Raw genomic sequence first — 19,760 nt, forward strand, 5'->3', positions numbered from 1 at the left:
ATAATAATTACTATAATAATATTTATATTAAAATCCTACAAAGTAACTTCATTATCTAAATATACATAATATATTAACATACATAATGGTAGGCACGTTACAAGTCAAGAAAGCTCGATTACAAACTCAATATAATATTCACATCGAACGAATATGCAATATCAGGCTATATGCAGGCGAATAATTTGCAAGTCAAGGCTGCGTTCCTAGTAGGTAAACTGTTCGCCCGTTACTAGACTAGCGAGCGTATCGTCACCATTCGGTATAGTAAACCGCTAACTCACTTTACGGCCAACATTTTGCCTACTAGCCTTCAGCCTCAACACTACAACACTAATCAGTAACTTGCGTCAACAGCGCCGTGCCTCGAATGATCCAGTAGTCGGGCAGCTGCGCGCTGGCCAGTAGGACAGCCAGTACGAAGTTGGTGCTGTGACCCGTCGTGGACAGTACCCCCGCCCGCTCCGCTGTCTTGTATAGCGGGGCCTCGTAGCGGGGGTCGGGCTTCGGGAGAGAACGCACCGGCTTGAACCAGAACACTGGCAGGGGAGGGTTCATTTGACCTGGGAAGCAAGGGTTGTTAGAAAGTTCATTGACAGCAAATTTTTGTCACAGCTTCGGTTCGGTATCCTGAATGCACCTAACCTTAGGTACTAGCTACACGGGGTGGAATTTAATCACTACTGTGATCTTACGTCGGCAAGTTCTCCGATAAAATTCCAACCTGGATAACAATAATAAGCCGGTGCACCGTTTCAAAACAAAACCCGACTGACTATTGACTATGACAAACACTATCCAACAGCCAATAATCATCCACTATTGGACATAGGCCTCTCCCAAGGAGCGCCACAACACTCGGTCCTCGGTCTTCCTAATCCAGCCACTACCGGCTACCCGCCTAAAGTCGCGGCATCCACGCTGCGTTTGCCTGTTCGTGGTCTCCACTCGTGAACTCGTATGCCCCAACGGTTATCGGTTCTTCGGCAGATATGACCAGCCCACTGCCACTTCAGCTTCAGCTTGCTTGACAAACACTAGCTGGACTACATTAGTATTAGAATAGCCTCCTGAAGCGCAGACCCCAAAAATTTCACATCTTTCAGACTGCAGACTGCTGCTTTGTCTTTTCTCTGAACCCTGTCGTGGGTGTCCCCATTATATCATCGTATGATGTCTCTGGCTCTCTTGAGGATAGACAAAGTCATGTCAAGTCTGACCTGGTAGCGGGTCAACCAGGAGGTCCCGCGCGGCGTCCCAGCGGCCGGCGTCTAGGAACAGCCCGTGCACGTGGATCCCGTCTGCCGCCGGGGCCAGCCCGCCGTAAACCGACGGTGATGATACCGCTGTTGACGACGCCGACGCCTGAGGAAACAGTATGTGTAGAATTAGAAGCGAAATATAACACAAAAGTATAATGTTAGTTATGTGTTTAGCAAGAGCAATTTTACTAGTTTTAGCACTTCAGGCTCATTGTTACATACATACATTCTGGCTGTACAAAAAGGTATAGTAAGCCAGGAAAGGCTGACTCAGGGGATCATCATCTACGACTTCTAAAAATTCATGAGAAAAAGATTAGTTGTCCATAGAAACTGTGTTGATCACGTGACTTTACTATGATAAGTAGTTTAGTATGTAGGTATTTTTTTACGAAATCCCAGACGTTCTGAAATAAAGTGTTTTATGACCTGAGTCACCACTTTACCAACACCTGCATATACTATCTCACAAACCTTATCCCCCTTCTCCCGCCGATACACATCATCCTGTGCGACAAACACCCTGGTCGGCACGAAGTCGAAGCTGAGCGCGTCGATGGGCACGCGGTACCTCCTCGCGTAGGCCTGCAGCGCGCCCGTGAGCAGGCCTTGCGGGAAGAAGAGCCCGGAGACCCAGCTGCTGGGCTGGAGACCCTCGGTCAGCCACTTCTGTGGGGGGACGTGGGTTGAGGTTTAACGGAGTAGCTTAGTTTCAGAAGTTCCGCAGGCACGTTTTTTGTAAATATTCAAAATCTAAATAATGATTTCGACAGCACTAAGTATGGTGTCAATAAAGACTTTTTAATTTTTTTATTTTTTTTAAATTTAGAATTTGTGCTTTCACAATCGACATCAATTTATTGTGTCTTGTGAGTTATATTAATTGTAGATATTCCATTGCATTGCTTCGAAAATCTATGATAAAATCGTCTACAATACTTGTAAGTGCGTATGAACTTTGTTTACGTGCGCTACCACCAGCCAGATACCAATTTTACGGTTTTAACTTGGCGCAAGAAAGAGAGATCAAATCTGTCCAAACTTTCAACTTATGCACAAACCATGCTAATAACTTGGTCAACTATACCTCAATGTAGTGTATCCTCAGCACCAAGTCGTGGGTCCAGCTGCCGAGCGTCTTGAGCGAGTTGTACCCGCGCCGCCGCCAGGGGGCCGGCACGCGGTTGTCGCAGAATGAAGCGAACACTTCCTCGAGTTGTTCCGACATCACCACCACGCCCTGGGAAGTAGGGATGGTGGAAATAGAGTACGGCGGTGAATAATGTGGGAAAAGGTTTGGTTTGGTAGCCTCTACTGTTGCTCGGATCGCAGGTAGAAGGAAAGTTTATTGATATAGAAAGAAGTCTCTACCAATGTTAAACGTTCTTCCAGTGATCAGCAGGGCGTTTAAAGTATAGTACCTTAATAGCTTTCTGCAGTTCGTTGAGCGTGGAATGGATGACTCGCAGCAGCGAGTTGAAGCGATCCGTCTCGTGGAGGAGCACCGTCGTCAGAGAGTGCATCTGGAGTGAAGACATAAGTTTTATTTAACAATCACTTTGTCTCCTAATGTTTCAAATAAATACGGTCAAGCGTTATTTAATGGTCTCTGCACATAATTTATACCAACTCGGAAAGGGAACGCAACCATATCAACTCAAGGCGTTCAGTATTATTTGTATGAAACTCCCTACTGCAACGCATACTAATGGGATTCGTAACGTAATCGCCTCGCCTCGGGACAAGCCGGACAAGCAAGTGCAGCGGGGACAGTAGGTCTTCTTGTGCTGTAGGATTGAAAATAACTGTTCAACTACAACTACATTACCTGTTCCATAGCATCGGTCTCCAATAGCCCCGGGCTGATCTTCTCCGCGTCCACCCTGGTCGGCAGTCTTGTACTGCTAGTGTCTTGTGTCTCAGCGACCAGTCCCCCTGCACGGGTCTGCTATCGACGTAGATATGTTATCGCAATTGGCGATAAAAACAGCGAAAGAGTTTGTCGACGACGATAACGGACCAGTGCAGCGTAGACAGTTAGGTCTCCTTGTGCTACAGGATGGATATTACCTGTCCCATAGCATCGGTCTCCAACAGCCCCGGGCTGATCTTCTCCGCGTCCACTCTGGTCGGCAGCGCGGCTCGTATGCTGTCGCACACGCGCCACGCCGCGTCCCCCGCGTCCCCCGCGCCCCCCGCGCTGCGAGGTTGGACCAGCAGGATTGTGTGGATGAGGGACCAGGTTTCTTTGTGCTGGAGGGTGGAAGAAGTTAGTTAGAAGGTAATAAAGAAGTTTATTCGTTGCCTACACTAACGAAAGACAAAAAAGTTAATCTAATAAATAATAATAATAATAAACGTTTTTGTTTAAATATTAGGTACCTTTATAAGTAGCTAGGTTTGTACATTTACAAAATTGAGTCAAAAAATAATGAAACTAGGAACTAGTTACCTATCTCGGAAAAAAACTATATTCCTTACCTCAAAAGCGATATTAGCATTCTCATGCATGCCAAACACCTCCGGATCTTCAATATCTGGTAACCGATCAATATACTTCCTATAGTCCACTATTTTTTCCGCCCTAGGGCAGTAATACACCCCGGAAGGCGAGTAGGTGTAGTCATCCTCGAGGGTAGGCGGGGAGAAGAATTTCTTCAATATTGTGGTGAGGCAACGCTGGTCCCACGCGTCTGTCACTCGACCGCCGTAGGTTATTTGACCTGGAGGTTTTTTAGATTAATTGTAGACAGACATAGAGAAGAGCTATCTTAATCAGCAGATCAAAGCTATATGTAACAAAAGCAACGCTGCTATCAAATTTACCCGCCCACAAAATTCATCTACGAAACATTGACCTAACCCATTCACTGCTAGAAATACACTTCTGGAAAGGCGCGGTACAATACGGTATCTGTCTTCCTGAAAGATCACCTTCTACGTTTTCGGGAAAGGAGCCAGGAGAGAAGTGATGTCACATGATCACCTGACCCTATAGGCGCACCCTGGACAATAATCTCTTATCTAACCACTATGCCAATCCTACACACTAAGCAAAATAACAACCATATCTCACTGGTAATATACTCGAGGGCGTCCCACGGCACCACGCCGGCCTCGCAGAACATGCGCAGGTTCATCAGTGCGCAGTCGCGGTCGGTGTCGTTGAACTCGTACGCTATGTTCCAGCCGAGGGCGCCAAACTTCTTGCGCTCTTGCACGACGCCGTGGAACAGACATATGCCGAAGAGGAGTGTGCGCCACTCTTGGCCGAGGACTGGAATGGTAAGACAGGATAATATTGTCATGAGTTTCGGTGGAATTAACATGTTTTTTAAGGGGTCAGTTAGCATAAGGGTATTCTATTCTATTCTATTCTCTGTGGGGGTGTAAGTACCTGCACCTGGCTCTCTTGAATGGAACCTTTGTGCATATCCCCTAGGTCTAAACTGCCTTCCTTCCCTGAAAACTGCATTTCCCACACGTCCAATGCGGGTTGGTGGGTTCACATATCTAGATTGATGTGCTAAAGGGTAAGGGTATATTTAGTGTCATAAGATTTAAAGTTGCAGAAAAATAAAAGTAAAAATCATTTAGGGTGGGTTGCATCAACATCCCGGTTATCGTAATAGTTAAGGTTAAACTTAGCAATGACAGAGTCGTTACAGTTAACATTTTACTGCAACGCGTTGCACCATCACTTCGTTCGTCATTGTTAATGTTATTAGGGTTGCTATTCGTTTGAGACATAATTATCCCTAAAGTTATTGTGGGAAACGTTTTTATGTAGGGCAATACCAAATCTAGCTGTCGGACTGAAGCCGTCACAGAGTACATTGTAGCCGTCATTCTCTGTCAAAGCACTCAAAGTCAACATGTCATAGGACCTAAGTCTGTTATTCCTCCAAATATTGACCAAAAGATTATCATCAATAAAACCCGCGACAAAGTAGACTCAGGTTTATTATTAATTAATTCTTAACAAGTTGAAACGAGCAGGTAAACGCAGCGTGGGACGCCCTCCTGCCCGCTGGACTGATGACCTTAGGCGGGTGGCGGGTAGTGGTTGGATGAGGAAGGCCGAGGACCGAGTGTTGTGGCGCTCCTTGGAAGAGGCCTATGTCTAGCAGTGGATGATTATTGGCTGATGAAGTTGAAATTATACAAAATTAAAACTAACGATGTAATCTATTGAAATATTTTATTTTTATTAACATTCCTGTTAACTGCATAGACAGGTTCCTCTTCATCAGATGATGAATCATCATAAAAAAAAACCTAGCTGGTGGTACAGGGTCTCTCATTTTGTTACATAATATATGTATTATGCAGCTATGGCGTAGCCACTATAATGGGCTGCACTCTTCTTAGTTCTGTCCTTATTTTCATTGATAAATTGCTGTATTTGAGTGATTGCAAAATTTCTGAAAACAAGGTTATTCAATTAAAGAGTTACGTAGGTTACATTGATATTAGATTGCTGCGCTGGACCGGCAGCCGGCCGGTAGCTGGTAGTGGCTGTATAAGGAAGGCCGAGGGCACAGTGTTGCTTCGCTCCTTGGGAGAGCCCATGGCTAGAAATGGACGCTTATTTGGTGGTGAAGATGATCATTACACCTACAACATAATAATAGGCGCATTGGTACTTACTTCGTCGTTGGAGGCAGTAAGAAAGGTTCTAGTTTTAAAGCCAACACACGAGCCACATTTTTGAGTTCTGGAACCTATCCAAGAACGAGTTCTCATCCCAAGTTGCGAATCTATCAGTTCTCTGAAAGTACACCTTTCTCTTAATATTTCGTAAGTTCCGTACTTACTCCACCTCAATCTCAATTTCTGAGGAACTTGTTTCAAGCTCTATTTCACGTAGAAGCGACATGATAAGAATTATTAATATTAATATTTGTACGTAATATTGTTACTTTGAGGTTATACAATGCGTTTGACAGCTACATGACTTTAACAAAAGCAATAACCGGCCAACATTGGGTGGTTATGGTTATCGTTAAAGTTATGACGTCATTTTAACCATAGTTGAATGGTGCAACCAATTTTTCGCTTAACCGATGCTTTGACAGACGATGTGACGTTTGTAATAGTTAAAGTTAAATGGTGCAACGCACTCTTAATGTTACAGAATTTGGGTATAGTTACATGAGTTATGAGTAGGAATACATATTAGATTAGAGGACTTATGTCAACGTCACGACTATTTGATCTGGACTTTTACATGGTCCTACGAGCCGGATATGAACCTGCGTCCGATCAAGTCCTATGGATCTAGTCCACACATATGGTACCTAGACATGACGATCAAAGATACATCCATAGAAATACATTAACTAAACTCACCATGATTCTCAAAGAAATCCACGTCCATGTCCACAAAAGACCTCTTCACATTGGCCTTCAGTCCTTTGGGCGGTTCGTTGGTTACTTTGACAGAGTTCTGCAGCACAGCCACGGGGAAGGTTGGCGTGGGCATGGAGCTGAGGAACAGTCTGAACCCAGGGTCTAGCGAGCCAGGGTCCTGGGTCATGCCTATCACTATGAGCTCGAGCGTCGGCATCCATGACGCGGCCAGGTGACAGTTCTGAGGGAAATAGATTGTCGTGAGTCCATGGGCTTACTAGTGAGTTTGTACATCAGCGCACCCTGGAAAGGGCATTGAATGACAGCTAATCTGACTGGCTAATCCCATAACTAACATTTCATAACTAACTGTTACCTAACCTAGCTTTGTCTTGGTCACCGATAAATAAATAAGTGCTTAGATCATTACAATAGAATAGGGATTGGGATATTGGACTATTGGTGTCCTCAAAGTCTAGCATCTCGCCCAATTATAAGCCTAGATACGGTAAAGTATTCAGATCCGATGAAGTATCCCAGAACTTAAACCCAAATTAATCAGTGAAAATCTTCAAACAGCCATACCTAACCATAAAAGCCTACTCCATCACCTGTAAGAACACCCAGTCGCCCTTCCCCCGGGCAGCCTGTATCATCTTCTCGGCCACCGGGCCCTGCCCCTGCCCGAGTGAGACGCTGGCGACTCGCCCGCGCATCCCCGCCTCCTCCGCAAACCGCTGGAACGATGAGAACGGGTCTGATCCAGGACTCAACACGAAGACTAGCGGGGTTGAGCTCGATGTGTCCTTGTAACTGGAACAGGTAAATGAATATGTGGAGACATCTGACACAGTCACAGTCATGCTAACCTGTCTTCAATAATATAGTCAAAAAGCGTGTCCGTAGCGAGACCGTGCCTTATCGATATGTGTATCGATAGAACGGAACCCAATACGATATACTGTATCGATAAACGGCGTCAACACGATACATGTGTGTATCGTGCTGATTTGGTAGAGTATCGACTCACAAAAGCAATTTTTAAATGCATAGTTACAAACAGGGTGTAAATGAGATGCTCCTGATTTTTTCCATGTAACTAGGTAGTCTACTTTTCAAATAGCACTATTTTCTTTAAGAAACATACCATTGGAACTGGAAGTGATTTTTTGATCATACAAAATGTCTGTATAAGCATCTGTTTTTCATATTTTGAGATCGGAAAAAGCTGATTTCCGAGGATCAGTCCCTTTGGGAAAGGTAAAGATTATCAGATTAATCCGTAGATCACGTGCTTTTTATTTTCGAGAGCATCTCTTTTCCACCCTGTATCCTCAGGCAACGGTCACTTACAGGGTGTTCAGCTGCACCGGCGGGCTCTCCACGAACTGCCGCCCGAGGCTGGCGGCTACATACTGTGCTACTGCGAACACTAGCTTCTCCTCACGAAGACACCGGAGCAGCATCAGCTTGTGAAACGGAGGCAGCGAGTTCCAGTCCTTAGCTGGTGGGGAGGACGAGGACTTGTCGATGTGGATGTCCTGGGGAGAGTGGGTTTATTTGTGATGTCGAAAGGGTCATTTTTTTTAAGTCAATAAATAAAGCACAAAAAAATGTAGTAAGATAGAAGGCATGGTAGTTTTTTAAAGCTGTCGAATCCTTTTTTTAGGTGATTGATAAAAACCGTTTTACAATGTAAATAATTTCAAAATAAACTTAATTTAAAGGCGAGGAGTACAGATAAAGTAACGAAAAGACCTAGAAAGCATTATGATTGATCCTTAACGCATTTGCAGATTGTTTCTCTGTATGATAGGTGGAAGTTCCATAGAGTGCCCTTTTGCCCAGCATCAAGACATCATACATCATACATAATCAGTGTATAGTCACCACAGAGAACGCCCCCACAGTCACACGTATCTTCCTGAGACAGTCGTGCGCCAGGCCGGCGAAGCGCGGCTCCATCTCGTCGAGGTGATGGACCGCCAGCCACATGCCGTCTGTCATGGCCTCTAGGGGAGGCTTCTTGGGAGGCACCTGGGAACAGTGGGTGTAAGTTGATGGGGCGATGTCTGATGCGTGGATTGGAAACTAATTATGGAACTAACAATTTACCTGATCCTTTTTTAACTCTTAATCGGAGCACCAATCGAAAACCTTTTTACATGTACTTTCAAAGTGTATGTTTCTGATGTATAAATTCCTTATTTATAATTACCAATTTAAGTTTTAAAAAGCATAAGCTGTTTTGAGACTGCCATAGAACTAAAGATGTAGTACCTAAAATGTTTCGTCCTGATTGGACGTATGCGATTGAAACTATGATGTATGAGAGGCCTATGTCCAGCTATGACCATCATTGCACAACAATGACAAAACTTGACACAGGACGAAACACTTCCCATACACACAAGAAACCGCTTATCCAACGGTCAAATCACTCTAATCATAAGACAAAATGTAGAAACTCACCACTTTACTCCCAGCCGCGCCTCGCAACAGAAAGTCCCACTGTTCCTGCGTGACTTCCCCATTACTCAACACTATAGCCATGTTCAGCAACAAGCTAAACACGAGCTTGTGTCGTTCGAACAAGCCGCGAGACACGTTGCGGTAGACTGCGAGAGTTATCTCTCTCAGCAGGATCGCCAGGCGTTGTTCGAGGATGTCAGACTTTTCGCTCGTCATTATCACTTGGTTGAACACCTGGATGGGGAAGGTGTAGTTAGTAGGGTGACGGCAGGACGGTAATAGGAAGGAAGCCCTAGCTCTTATAGTCACGAGAAAGTTCAAAAAATTCTGGTAGGTATATTTTTTCCAAGCTTGTAAATTCACTCATACTTCGTCAATTTCCTTATATTTTTAGGTAAATTTCCATTCCAAGTATTTCACGATCACCAGCCGTCGTAAAGGCAAAGCGTTTGCTCCCAGGCAAAATAGGGTGAATCAACACCAAGCAACCTTGGCAGAGGCTTTGAAGCCTACAATACCAACCATCATCAGGCAGTCATTAGCCTCTTAGAGCTTACACAAAACTGCGTTGCGATGTGATGTCGCATCGCAAAAACCTGCGACAGTACCTCCTGCCCTGAAAAACTGTCAAAACAGTTGCACATTTTTACTATGGGACATCACAACGCAATTTTATGTACAAGCCTTTACTTAGGGCCGGCACACATAAAAACGATACGACGTCGCGTCGTGCCACTCTCTCGCTCTCTCCCATTGAACACCTGCGAGTATGTCGTATCGTGTTTGTGTGTCGCAGCCCTTCACACTGACCTGGTTGTAGTACAACAGCGAGTACTGGTACATGGGGTCCACGTCCGCCAGCAGCGCCACGGCCAGGTACAACCGGGCGCCTCGCGAGGCAGCCTCGCGGTACCGCTCGCGCGCCGCGGCAGTGACGCGCGCCGTCGACTCGCTCTCTTCTAGACGCACGGAGATTATTTCGGATGTTTCCTGTCACAGGGGAATAGAGAAAAGAAGGTACTGATTTTTGTTCCGAAATGGAAGCATTGACGAGCGTTCGCTCAACGCAGCGTTGCCCCTAAAACATTTATAGGGTCATATTATAGTGAAAGAAACTTGACTTACTACTGAGGATTCCTCAATGTTTCTTTTATCTATTCAAGTAATCTTGTGGATCTTATCGTCTAGAGCAGTTTTACGGGGTACTGTCATTCTCCCTCTTTAGAATGCCTCCTACATACAAGCCTGCACCCTAAACAAAAAGCTCATTTTTTACTCTCAAACCTCCATACCTTGCTCTCATTAAGCGTATCAATCAGCTCCTCATCATCTAATATATTCCCCGAGGAGGCGTTCAGCAGGCGCAGCGTCTTGTCCTCGAGCTGTCTCAGGGTGCCGCGGTCCGCGTTGATGCGTTCTATGAGCTCCGTACGCTGAGCTTCGAGCTCCGGCCGTTCTAGACGCACTACGTCGCTGGGGGGAGAAGGGGGAGTAATGTGGTGTTGGTACTGATGTTTTGACCATCGATAAATACTTAATTTACGTCCAATAATATAACTAATAACTAAATATAATATTTTTCATTATTGCGTTGTTATAAGACGACCGAGGGTGGGGTTATAAGTTTGATAGGTGTCTGGTGTACTTAAAGAATAACCCAGAGTGGATTTTTGTTGGTGAGCTTCCAGATGTATTCGACACACTATATGAATATTGTATTTGAATGTTATCATCATATCATCATATAGTAGCAAGTGAGACGCAGGTAACTCACGGCCCCCTGGTAGTAAAGGTAGACACAACTATACTATTTACAAATAAGACGCAAGTGACTCACGCAAGCAGTTGCTCCTCGAGCCCCAGTTGCGTCACAGTGAAGTTGACGAGCGTGACCTGCACGCAGACTTCAGGCAGGTAGTGGGGGTTGTTCAGCTTGGTAGTCAGGTACAGACGGAACGCCGGGTCGTATTCTATGTCCGAGTCACCCAAGCGGATCAGCAGACGGCCGGCCTGGGCAGGGGAATGTTTTGAGAGAGGTGGCTAAACACAAAACATTCGCTTACTCAAGGCGGGCCATTGGAATTTGTGTTCGGAGTAAGGGAATCCTTACTCCTAACACAAGATGGCCCGCCTTTTAAAATTGTTACTGCAAAAGGGGGTGTTACAATATACATTTATGGAATTCACGACTGACAAAAAAATTTAGTGGTACTTACATACCAGGATAAGAAGGGAAGGATATATTTTACATATCGTAGACAGCGGTCAAATCAATACACATTATAGTTATATCATATTTTGTTGGTTTTAATTAACTTTATTCCCCAGGTATAAGCATCAGTCAATTGGCGTCCTAGGGTTCTTCCTATATTTTACAAAGTATACCTGTGTGAAGGTCCGCCTCATCAGACTGGCAACACACCAAAATATGTCTTAGCGCATTTTTTTGAAGCGTACAATTTTAGTGCACCAATAAGCTAGTACGCCGAATTAACCGTATACGTCACGACAAACACGCTATTCTTTAACCACTCTAAAGCCTTGTATGCCTTTGAGCATGCTCAACTGCTCAGCCGCTGAAGTGGAGACGCCTCAGCGCGCTCGGATTTGGTGTGCTCAGGCGTCTCCACTTGAGCGGCTCATTCGCCCAAAGTGGATACTAGGCATAAGAAGAAGCTTGCCTACCAGTGTATAAGTCTGCGTCATAAGCACGGGGGCTAGAGTGGGCTCCAGTGTATCAGGCACTTGCTCGATCAGCACGGGCAGCCCCAGACGGATGCCTCGCTCCAGCACTCGCAAGTAGTTGGGGTCGGAGAGTGACGTCACGAGCAGCCCGTGCGGGGTCTCCATGTTGCGGATCCAGCGGTTTGCCTGACGAGGGATGGATTTAGATGAAGGAATTTAATGTTTGATGGCCGCACTAGCAATAACGAGAAATAGAGAAAACTATAAAGAAAGGTTGCTGACTAGAGTAGCACAAAGGGACCAGCTAAGCATGTCCTAATACAGATAATAAGGTCGCACCGCTGGTTTTCAGCTGGGCCCTATACACACATCGTGGCATTAAAAATGCTCTTTAATCAAGGGTAAAACATTTAGGACAGTCAGAATAGGAGAGTCAGATACAGACATCTTGCCCCCCGTGCTATAGGCCTAGGTGACAGAAAAATACACATTTTAACATTAATGGCAGCTATCCCTATCCCTACATCACCATATTTTACCCCATCAGAAACCTGTATTACCTGTTCCTGAGGGTCGATGCAGAGCGGACGGCGTCCCGCGCTCGTGACCAGCAGCCCGTTCTCCGCCGACACCGCGTCCCGTGGGAGCCCCTGCGCCTGCCACCGCCCCACCGTGTACTCGTCCGACATTATCGAGACCAGGCTGAGGGGAAGAGATGTTTATTAAGGTATTTGGGTCCGCATGAGCAAACATTATTGGCTACTGGATACTATCTGATTGTCTAATACTTCCGCTGTGAGTACTAAACACAACTCTGGAAACAGCGTATAAAATATGATGATTGGATAATTTGTTGGCATATATGTATCGATTCTAAAAGAGCATACTTTGAAGGTAATAAAATAAATTTGGATGAATAACAAACATTTTGTATTTTATTGATAAATCTCGATACTTTTTACACAGAGTAGTACATCTATTTCCATGAGTTTACTTGGGCGGCTAGCGATAAGACACTTCCACGATACATCCATAGAAATGCGAAGAAACCAGCAGTAGTCATATTGCGACACGACATCTGAGAGCGTCATCAGAGCTGATAGCTCCAACCTCATTTTGTTAGTAAGTCACATATTTCACTCACTCAAGACTCCCACTAATAGGCACGCCTAGTTCCTTGCAGAGGGCGCCCCACGCCAGCCGCATCTCGTCGCGGTAGTGCGCCGGGAGGGCCCCCACGTACGCCACGAAGCCTGACGCCACCAGCATGTCGCCTGTTGCGCAGGAGAGGCGGGCTGTGGCGTTCTGGGAAGCGAAATTGGTATTATTACAGGATGTTACAAAAACTAACCCGAAAAGGGGTGATTCCGGAGGTATCAAAGTGACCACAGGGTGACGACACGTATTAAAACACCCGGCGTCGTCACGCTATCTCAGCGTCCCTCCCAACAAACATTTTACCCTCAGTTACAGCTATTTTTATAACTTTAACCTGTATAACTGTGTTATAATTATCTCAGTTCTAACATAAAGCGATAAAGATGAGTTAAAAAACGAAATTAGTGTTAACAGCAGGTTTAAGTGTTAAAATGGTATTAGTCGAAGCAATTATAATTAAGATGTTATAGGTTTAAACTGTTTCTAGAACCTAAAGCTATACAAGAGTGCTCACTGACACTTGTTAACACTTATGGTTGTTAAGTGGTTTCCTTTAATACTCATATAAATCTTTAGGTGTCATATTGACTTTAGGCTGCAGGAATTGGTTATAAAAGAGATTTTGTCAAGAGTGCAGTAAGACAAGATTCTTACAGTGTTGGAAAACTCAACAATGCAGTTTTAATCTTTAAGGTTAACTTAACTTACGCTTATTGCGTTTGGCAAGTAGACTGTAGAAGTAACGGTGTTAAGCAAGACTGTGCGGATCGACTAAAACTGCATAATACCCTTGGCTAAGGGTGTTCTATTTCAAAAAGTGTAATAGATGACTTAGGTGAGTCTATATGTCTTAAATGTAGGTTCGCCATTTGCATTGGTGACCTAACCTATAAATTGCTGGGATAAACAATATTTTGCTTTAAAATACTTACTTATTTATGTGAATTTTGTCATTCCAGTCATGCCAATCGATTTATGAAACTAATGGACATACAGTAAGGATACAAAAAAATACAAAATTGAGTCGTCTATTTTATATTTACTTATGTTTCATTTGAAATCCTTTATAAATTCGGAGCGCATTAAAATTGAGGTGGGAAATATGGTATACATTACAGTAAAATTACAATGGCATATTATTTTCAATTCACAAAACATGTGAAGTCAAGTTAATATATTATATTTACTGTTATTTAGTATTAATCTCTAATACTGTCGCGTATGATTGCTGTTGACACTATTATTTTCAAAGACATACATCTTGTATGGTAAAAGTGTATTCGAAAAACGGTAACATACTCACTTAACCCTTTTTTACCAAACAAATAAGAGTCAGGGAGTCAAATAACCATTCTACAACCACAACTATACCGGTAAAAGTTCTAGCTGAGAGTGATTAAACGCTCTTCAATAGTAACTTTAGCACTTCAATGACACCGTACTACAGGCTTTCTATAACTTAAACACTTCAATGACACCGTTTTACAGACTTTCTAAAGCCTTTACTCTCAAAATCGTGGGCCTCTTTCGTGGTTATAAGTGAGTTAGAGCACTCTCCTACACTCTTATACAGCTATGTCTTAACACTTTAATTTTCGAATGGAACCATTATACAAGTTATATGAGAGTTTTTTAACGCTACGATGTTAGTTGGGCTGTCACGCCTCGGCGGCTATCTGATAGAACCATACGTGGACACACAGAGTGTGTGGAATGCGAAAAGACGAAAGACGGCTAGTTGATTTTCATTAGTTTCCACCTCTTATGCCGTCCGAGCCACTGTTCCATGTACCTGCACGCTGCTCTAGCTGCTGCCATGTACCTATATTACACTTTATTTGTCACCTATATTACAGGCCTTAAACCTAGTTTAGGTGGCAAATGTTACCATATTTTTAGTGTTCACTCGATGTATATTTTTACATGTTTTTAGATCAATAAATTATTTATTATTATTTACTAGCTGTTCTGTTCCCGCGCGCTTCGCTTCGCCTTAAAAAGTTTACCCGTGGGAATTCCGGGATAAAAAGTAGCCTATGTTCTTTCCCAGGGTCTAGACCGTATGTATACCAAATTTCATTCAAATCCGTTCAGTAGTTTTGGCGTGAAAGAGTAACAGACAGACAGACAGACACAGTACTTTCGCATTTATAATATTAGTTAGGATTACCTGCACGCTGCTGGTCCAGCGCGCCTGCTCGGTGGCCAGCGCGTGCGTGAGCTGGCCGGCGCGAGAGAGGCGAGCCCGAGCTAGCGAGCACTCCGCTTGCAGCCGCTCCCGCTCCTCTTCGACCGTCTGGGAGGAAATAAGCACGTTATGTACCTCTATTGTACTCTAATACGATCTATGGATCCATGGAAATAATTCGGAAGCGCTTTTTAGTATTTTTCTTGGCATTTCATGGCACGATAGATAGTTTTTGAGATTCTAGGTACATACAAAACCTAACATTAAACCATCCTACGTACATACTTATGTTTTGCATGACATTAAAAACATAGTATAGTAAGGCCTAAAGGAGATCTAAAATATGAGGACCCTGCAGTCTAAGTGATCGGAGCGCTGACACTAGTGGGTATAGTCGCGGGACTCATATTTGTTTATGGACAGATAATAAAACAAGAGAATGTATCTTTCTCATGACCTTAAGTTCGTCCTTCATTTTCTCAAGCGCGGCTTCAATAGCCTCGACTTCTTTCTGCTTCGCGCGCAGAACTGCCATCACACTCTTCAGCTCGGCCGCCGCTTCTTTATGTCTATGGACATTACATTGTTAATATGTAAAATGTGTGTGCCCATAATTCAACAGTCAATTTAACAAACTACAAGACTTGCAGGTATACGTTAGGATCTAACTGGCACTTACTTAATAATCTTGGGCTCGACAACTTTGAAGACTTTGGCATACATGTCGATGGCTTGCACCCACAGCACCATGGAGCGGCAGACTTTCGACACCTTCAGACAGATTGCATTAATGAAACTGTTGAATGGTACAAAATAGAGAAGGGAAAGAGAGGAAGAATTAAGACCAAAGGATGTTATTATGTCTACTCACAAACTATGATTTTTAGAAGGACTTTTGGGGGTACACATATGAACACAGAATAGAATAGTATACCTACCTTGACGACGGTATCTGGGTTAAAGTCCTTATTCGTTAGGTACGCCTTGAGTTTCTTGAGCATCGCATCAGGAATGTGATCTTTGTCATATTCCTCGAGGTTCTTGATAAAGTTGACGTCGGCTAGCAGCTTCTTGGCAGAGTCCCAGTCGGGCCTAGAGGAACGGCATATTTGAGAAAACAAATAGTCACTTTATGTACTAACATAATCCGTTGAGGGGTTTTCGACTGTAATCTTTGGGTTGGCAGAGATAAAGTTAACAACAGTGCCATTATCAACGGCCCGTTCATGAGATAACAAGGTTATGTCTGGGAAGTAAAGCTTATGGACCAGTGCGGTGGGAAATGGTCCAAGCTTAGAGAGTGAGTTTAGAGCTTGGGTCGCAAGCATTCTCTGCCAGCTGTTAATATTGGATATTGATATAGAAACGAACTCACTTTCCTCCCAACAATATGCACACGGGTTCCATGACGAACCGCACCAGGGTCGGTGGTTTCACGAACGCTTTCAGCTCGTTGATATCCGCTTTGTTGAGGGCTTTCAGAGCATTCTGGGCGGCCTCCATAGCCGGCATAGCTAGAGCTAGGTCCGCCTTAGCCTCGTCAGCTATCTCTTTTACTTCTTCCGCTTTAACCTGGGAAAAAAGGGACGGTAAAAGTGTGTGGGGTAAAGTTTTTATTATATTATTCTGAAAATTGGTATAGTGCCATTTGGCGGAGGACAACATGTAGAGGACCTTTTGAAAGGTACTACGTATCGTATACATAGGTTCTATTATGTATAATAAGATTCATTTGGCAACGAACGACGTCTCATACGATATCACTTCCATATACCGAATACCCAAAATTCGTAATTTCGAGGACCGACGCGGAAGATCTTGCACATGACCGCACTCTTCGAAAAGTTCCTTTATAGGGTTACCAACATTCTCTCCATGTAGACCTACCTTGGCCTCGGCCTCATCCAGCAGCACGGCCTGTCTCGCAGCGTCAGCAGCGCGCTGCTCGGCCTGCAGCCGCACCAGCAGCTCGCGGCTCTGTTGTGCTGCTCGCTCCAGCACCGGCTCCATGGACCGAACCTTCTCCTCCATTACGCCCACTACTGAGAATGTCTCGTACAGTTTCTGTGGGCAAGGGTATTCTTGTTTGTATTGGCATGTCGGTGGCGAAGACGAAGATGATATTCGGATATGTACAAAAAGAGGAAGAGGGAAGAGGCACACCTAAAAACCGAGTCTGAAACAATGTAGTTATAGTCGATTCGATTCGACTAGACACCAAGAAGGAGGAACGAACGTTTGATCTACAAACTAGGTATCTAATTAAAATTTGAGGGGGAAACGTTCATGGAAAGAAAAATTATGTAGGTAAGCAAAACATAATTCCTTGGTTATTTCACTGTGGATTTAACGCCCTAAGAACCCACCTGCAAGCCAACAGAGACCCTCTCCCTGCCACTAATAATCTCCTGTCGCTTCGCGTCCAGCAGCCTCATGTACAGCTTCAGCAGGTCGAGGTATGAGCTGGGCGTCACGTAGTAGAAGCGCCGCATCTCCTGTTGCAGACGTTCCGTCGACAAGTCCACGTCCTGGAATGTTGCAACAGTTTTAGACCAGTTTATTTAACAGATTTACATAACATTTACGTTAAGTACATGTTTGGTTAAAATTTGGCAACACCGAAGGCAGTTTAGTTTGCATTTCAATTAAACAGGAAGCAACATTGAATTTAGTATGAATGTGGAACTATCTTAAAATTATGTTATTTTGTAAAGGTAAATTAGGTGTGAATGTTAGGTTATATTCAGGAGTGAAAGAAGACTAAAGCCGCATTCACACTTTGTTTAGTGTAAGTGTTAGGCAGACGTACATTACTATGGTACATTGCGGGTTGTGGGGAATGTGTGATTAATTCAAATATAATGTTATACAAAACGCCCAGCAATAAAGTACTTTATTTAAGTTTGTCTCAAAATATCCTCCAAAAATACATTTAACGGTTCGACAATCCATGATACGCAAATCGATACAAATAAGCACTGTCTGTAAGAATAATAATCATTCAACGCAATCAAATGAAGCACAATGCATTATGCACTATAAGCATAGACTATAACTAAAAATATCTACATACCTACCTAATAAACACAGTACCTATATATGTGGTTCAAATAACGCAAAACTAATTATTGATGACACAATAAATGAACAAAAGCAGTCGGAGCTTCAAACACAAGTTTCCAGGATAAATTCTTCGCACTTCACGCGTCTTCATACTTCTTCGGAGGTAGTAGAATGTGGACCAGCACAGGAGTACTCCCAAGGCACAAACTCTCAGTATTAGGAGATTAGGCCTTGGGAGTCCCGTGCTGGCCCACTTAAAGCAGCGAGTTAGAGTCGAGGTTAGGTTTTCCGAAGCCCCGGAGCGCAGCGATAAGCTCGACTCTATCTCGTTGTATTAGGCGTGCCGATCGGGTGACAATTCTTGTTGCAGCTTCCAGCGCCAGAGGGACGTTGTCTCACCATTCGAGCATAAGAGAGTGCAACGAATTTGTACTACGCTAAAGCTGTACATAATCTTCGAGCGCTTTCCAGTGCTAAAATGGGTTAAGTAGTCCAGCAATACTGCAGTACCTATGTATGGGCGAATTTGGTAATGAGAGGACACAATATACACAAGTCCAGGGCGAAGGCATAATATAATCAAACATAAGTAGTATGGCAGCGTTGGGTGCTCCAGAAGACCTAGCACTGGGTGCAAGACACGGACGCCATTTACCTCGATAGGCTTGGAGAGCGAGTGCGACAGAAAACTTTTGTCACGGCTTGACGTGAGCGTCTTGCGTCCCATGCTAGTCCTCAAGGGCGTAGACACAATACACACAAATATAATGCATTAGTTAGACCAGGGCAAATACACAATATTCACAAAAATAAGTAGGTTGGTACTCCAGGGTTCTTCACACAAGTGGCTTGGTCTTCAGGGGTGTTCAAGCAGCCAGGGTGATGGACCGGGAGGAAGTGGACGTGACGCTGTACATGTATAGATGTCTCAGTCCTGACTTGCAGAGCGTCACGCCACGCTCCCTTTCGTCAAACTCTTCCCGTGATCGATAGAAGCGCGATAAACTATACAGTATAATTTAGATGTAGGTAGTAAATTTAGGTAGATAGGTAGTAAATGTTGGTAAGTAGATAGGTGGATAGGTACAGTAAACTGCGTAGAAACCTGGTCCTTCTAATAAGAGATGGCACTCTAAGACGGATTCGGTTTCTTCGCCGGCCACTATACCGGTCTGTTACAAAACTTACAAACGAAGATCGACACAAGATAACAGTACACCTAGTAGATAGTCACCGATATTACTTTAGCTTCTTCGTTGGTATGTAAGTACCAGTGGTGAAGCTATAGAAATACTAAAGTACATTTTCTTCTTAATTCTTCTTCTTGTTCTTGTTCTTTCTTGAGAAGATTCGGCTGGACGGTAGGGACAAAACGTGATGACCTTAGATCTACGAAAGTCTAAGGCCATCACGATCTGTCCGCACCGCCCGCCAGCGCCCGACGATTGAAGACGTCGACTGCACCTTAGAAATAATGAACTTGGGAAAGAAAAAGATTAAACAAGTACCTAAAACAAACAAATATCAAAATACATGGTAAATTATTAGATGCCCGCCCGCGCCCCCGAAGACGTAGACTG

At 44.0% G+C, this 19,760-nt stretch overlaps 1 protein-coding gene across 1 annotated transcript in view; it reads right to left on the reverse strand.

Annotated features, from left to right (window-relative positions):
- Positions 1–16: 16 nt before the first annotated feature.
- LOC105382715 (dynein axonemal heavy chain 6) overlaps positions 17–19,760 on the reverse strand; it is a 72,404-nt gene continuing 52,660 nt past the window's right edge. Inside the window, exons 44-69 of the mRNA XM_048632418.1 lie at positions 17,484–17,645; positions 17,005–17,181; positions 16,493–16,689; positions 16,056–16,209; positions 15,797–15,888; positions 15,575–15,686; positions 15,100–15,225; positions 12,916–13,076; positions 12,332–12,473; positions 11,772–11,957; positions 10,924–11,096; positions 10,379–10,559; positions 9,897–10,076; positions 9,087–9,320; positions 8,505–8,651; positions 7,968–8,155; positions 7,226–7,427; positions 6,615–6,855; positions 4,339–4,539; positions 3,744–3,985; positions 3,333–3,515; positions 2,684–2,785; positions 2,350–2,502; positions 1,737–1,931; positions 1,221–1,365; positions 17–563 (exon numbers count right to left, since the gene is read on the reverse strand). Coding sequence (XP_048488375.1) covers positions 334–563; positions 1,221–1,365; positions 1,737–1,931; positions 2,350–2,502; positions 2,684–2,785; positions 3,333–3,515; positions 3,744–3,985; positions 4,339–4,539; positions 6,615–6,855; positions 7,226–7,427; positions 7,968–8,155; positions 8,505–8,651; positions 9,087–9,320; positions 9,897–10,076; positions 10,379–10,559; positions 10,924–11,096; positions 11,772–11,957; positions 12,332–12,473; positions 12,916–13,076; positions 15,100–15,225; positions 15,575–15,686; positions 15,797–15,888; positions 16,056–16,209; positions 16,493–16,689; positions 17,005–17,181; positions 17,484–17,645 — 4,506 coding nt within the window. The 3' untranslated portion in view covers positions 17–333. The remainder of the gene's footprint in view (positions 564–1,220; positions 1,366–1,736; positions 1,932–2,349; positions 2,503–2,683; positions 2,786–3,332; positions 3,516–3,743; positions 3,986–4,338; positions 4,540–6,614; positions 6,856–7,225; positions 7,428–7,967; positions 8,156–8,504; positions 8,652–9,086; positions 9,321–9,896; positions 10,077–10,378; positions 10,560–10,923; positions 11,097–11,771; positions 11,958–12,331; positions 12,474–12,915; positions 13,077–15,099; positions 15,226–15,574; positions 15,687–15,796; positions 15,889–16,055; positions 16,210–16,492; positions 16,690–17,004; positions 17,182–17,483; positions 17,646–19,760) is intronic.

Source organism: Plutella xylostella, chromosome Z, assembly GCF_932276165.1.
Source record: "Plutella xylostella chromosome Z, ilPluXylo3.1, whole genome shotgun sequence".
Lineage (NCBI taxonomy): Eukaryota > Metazoa > Arthropoda > Insecta > Lepidoptera > Plutellidae > Plutella > Plutella xylostella.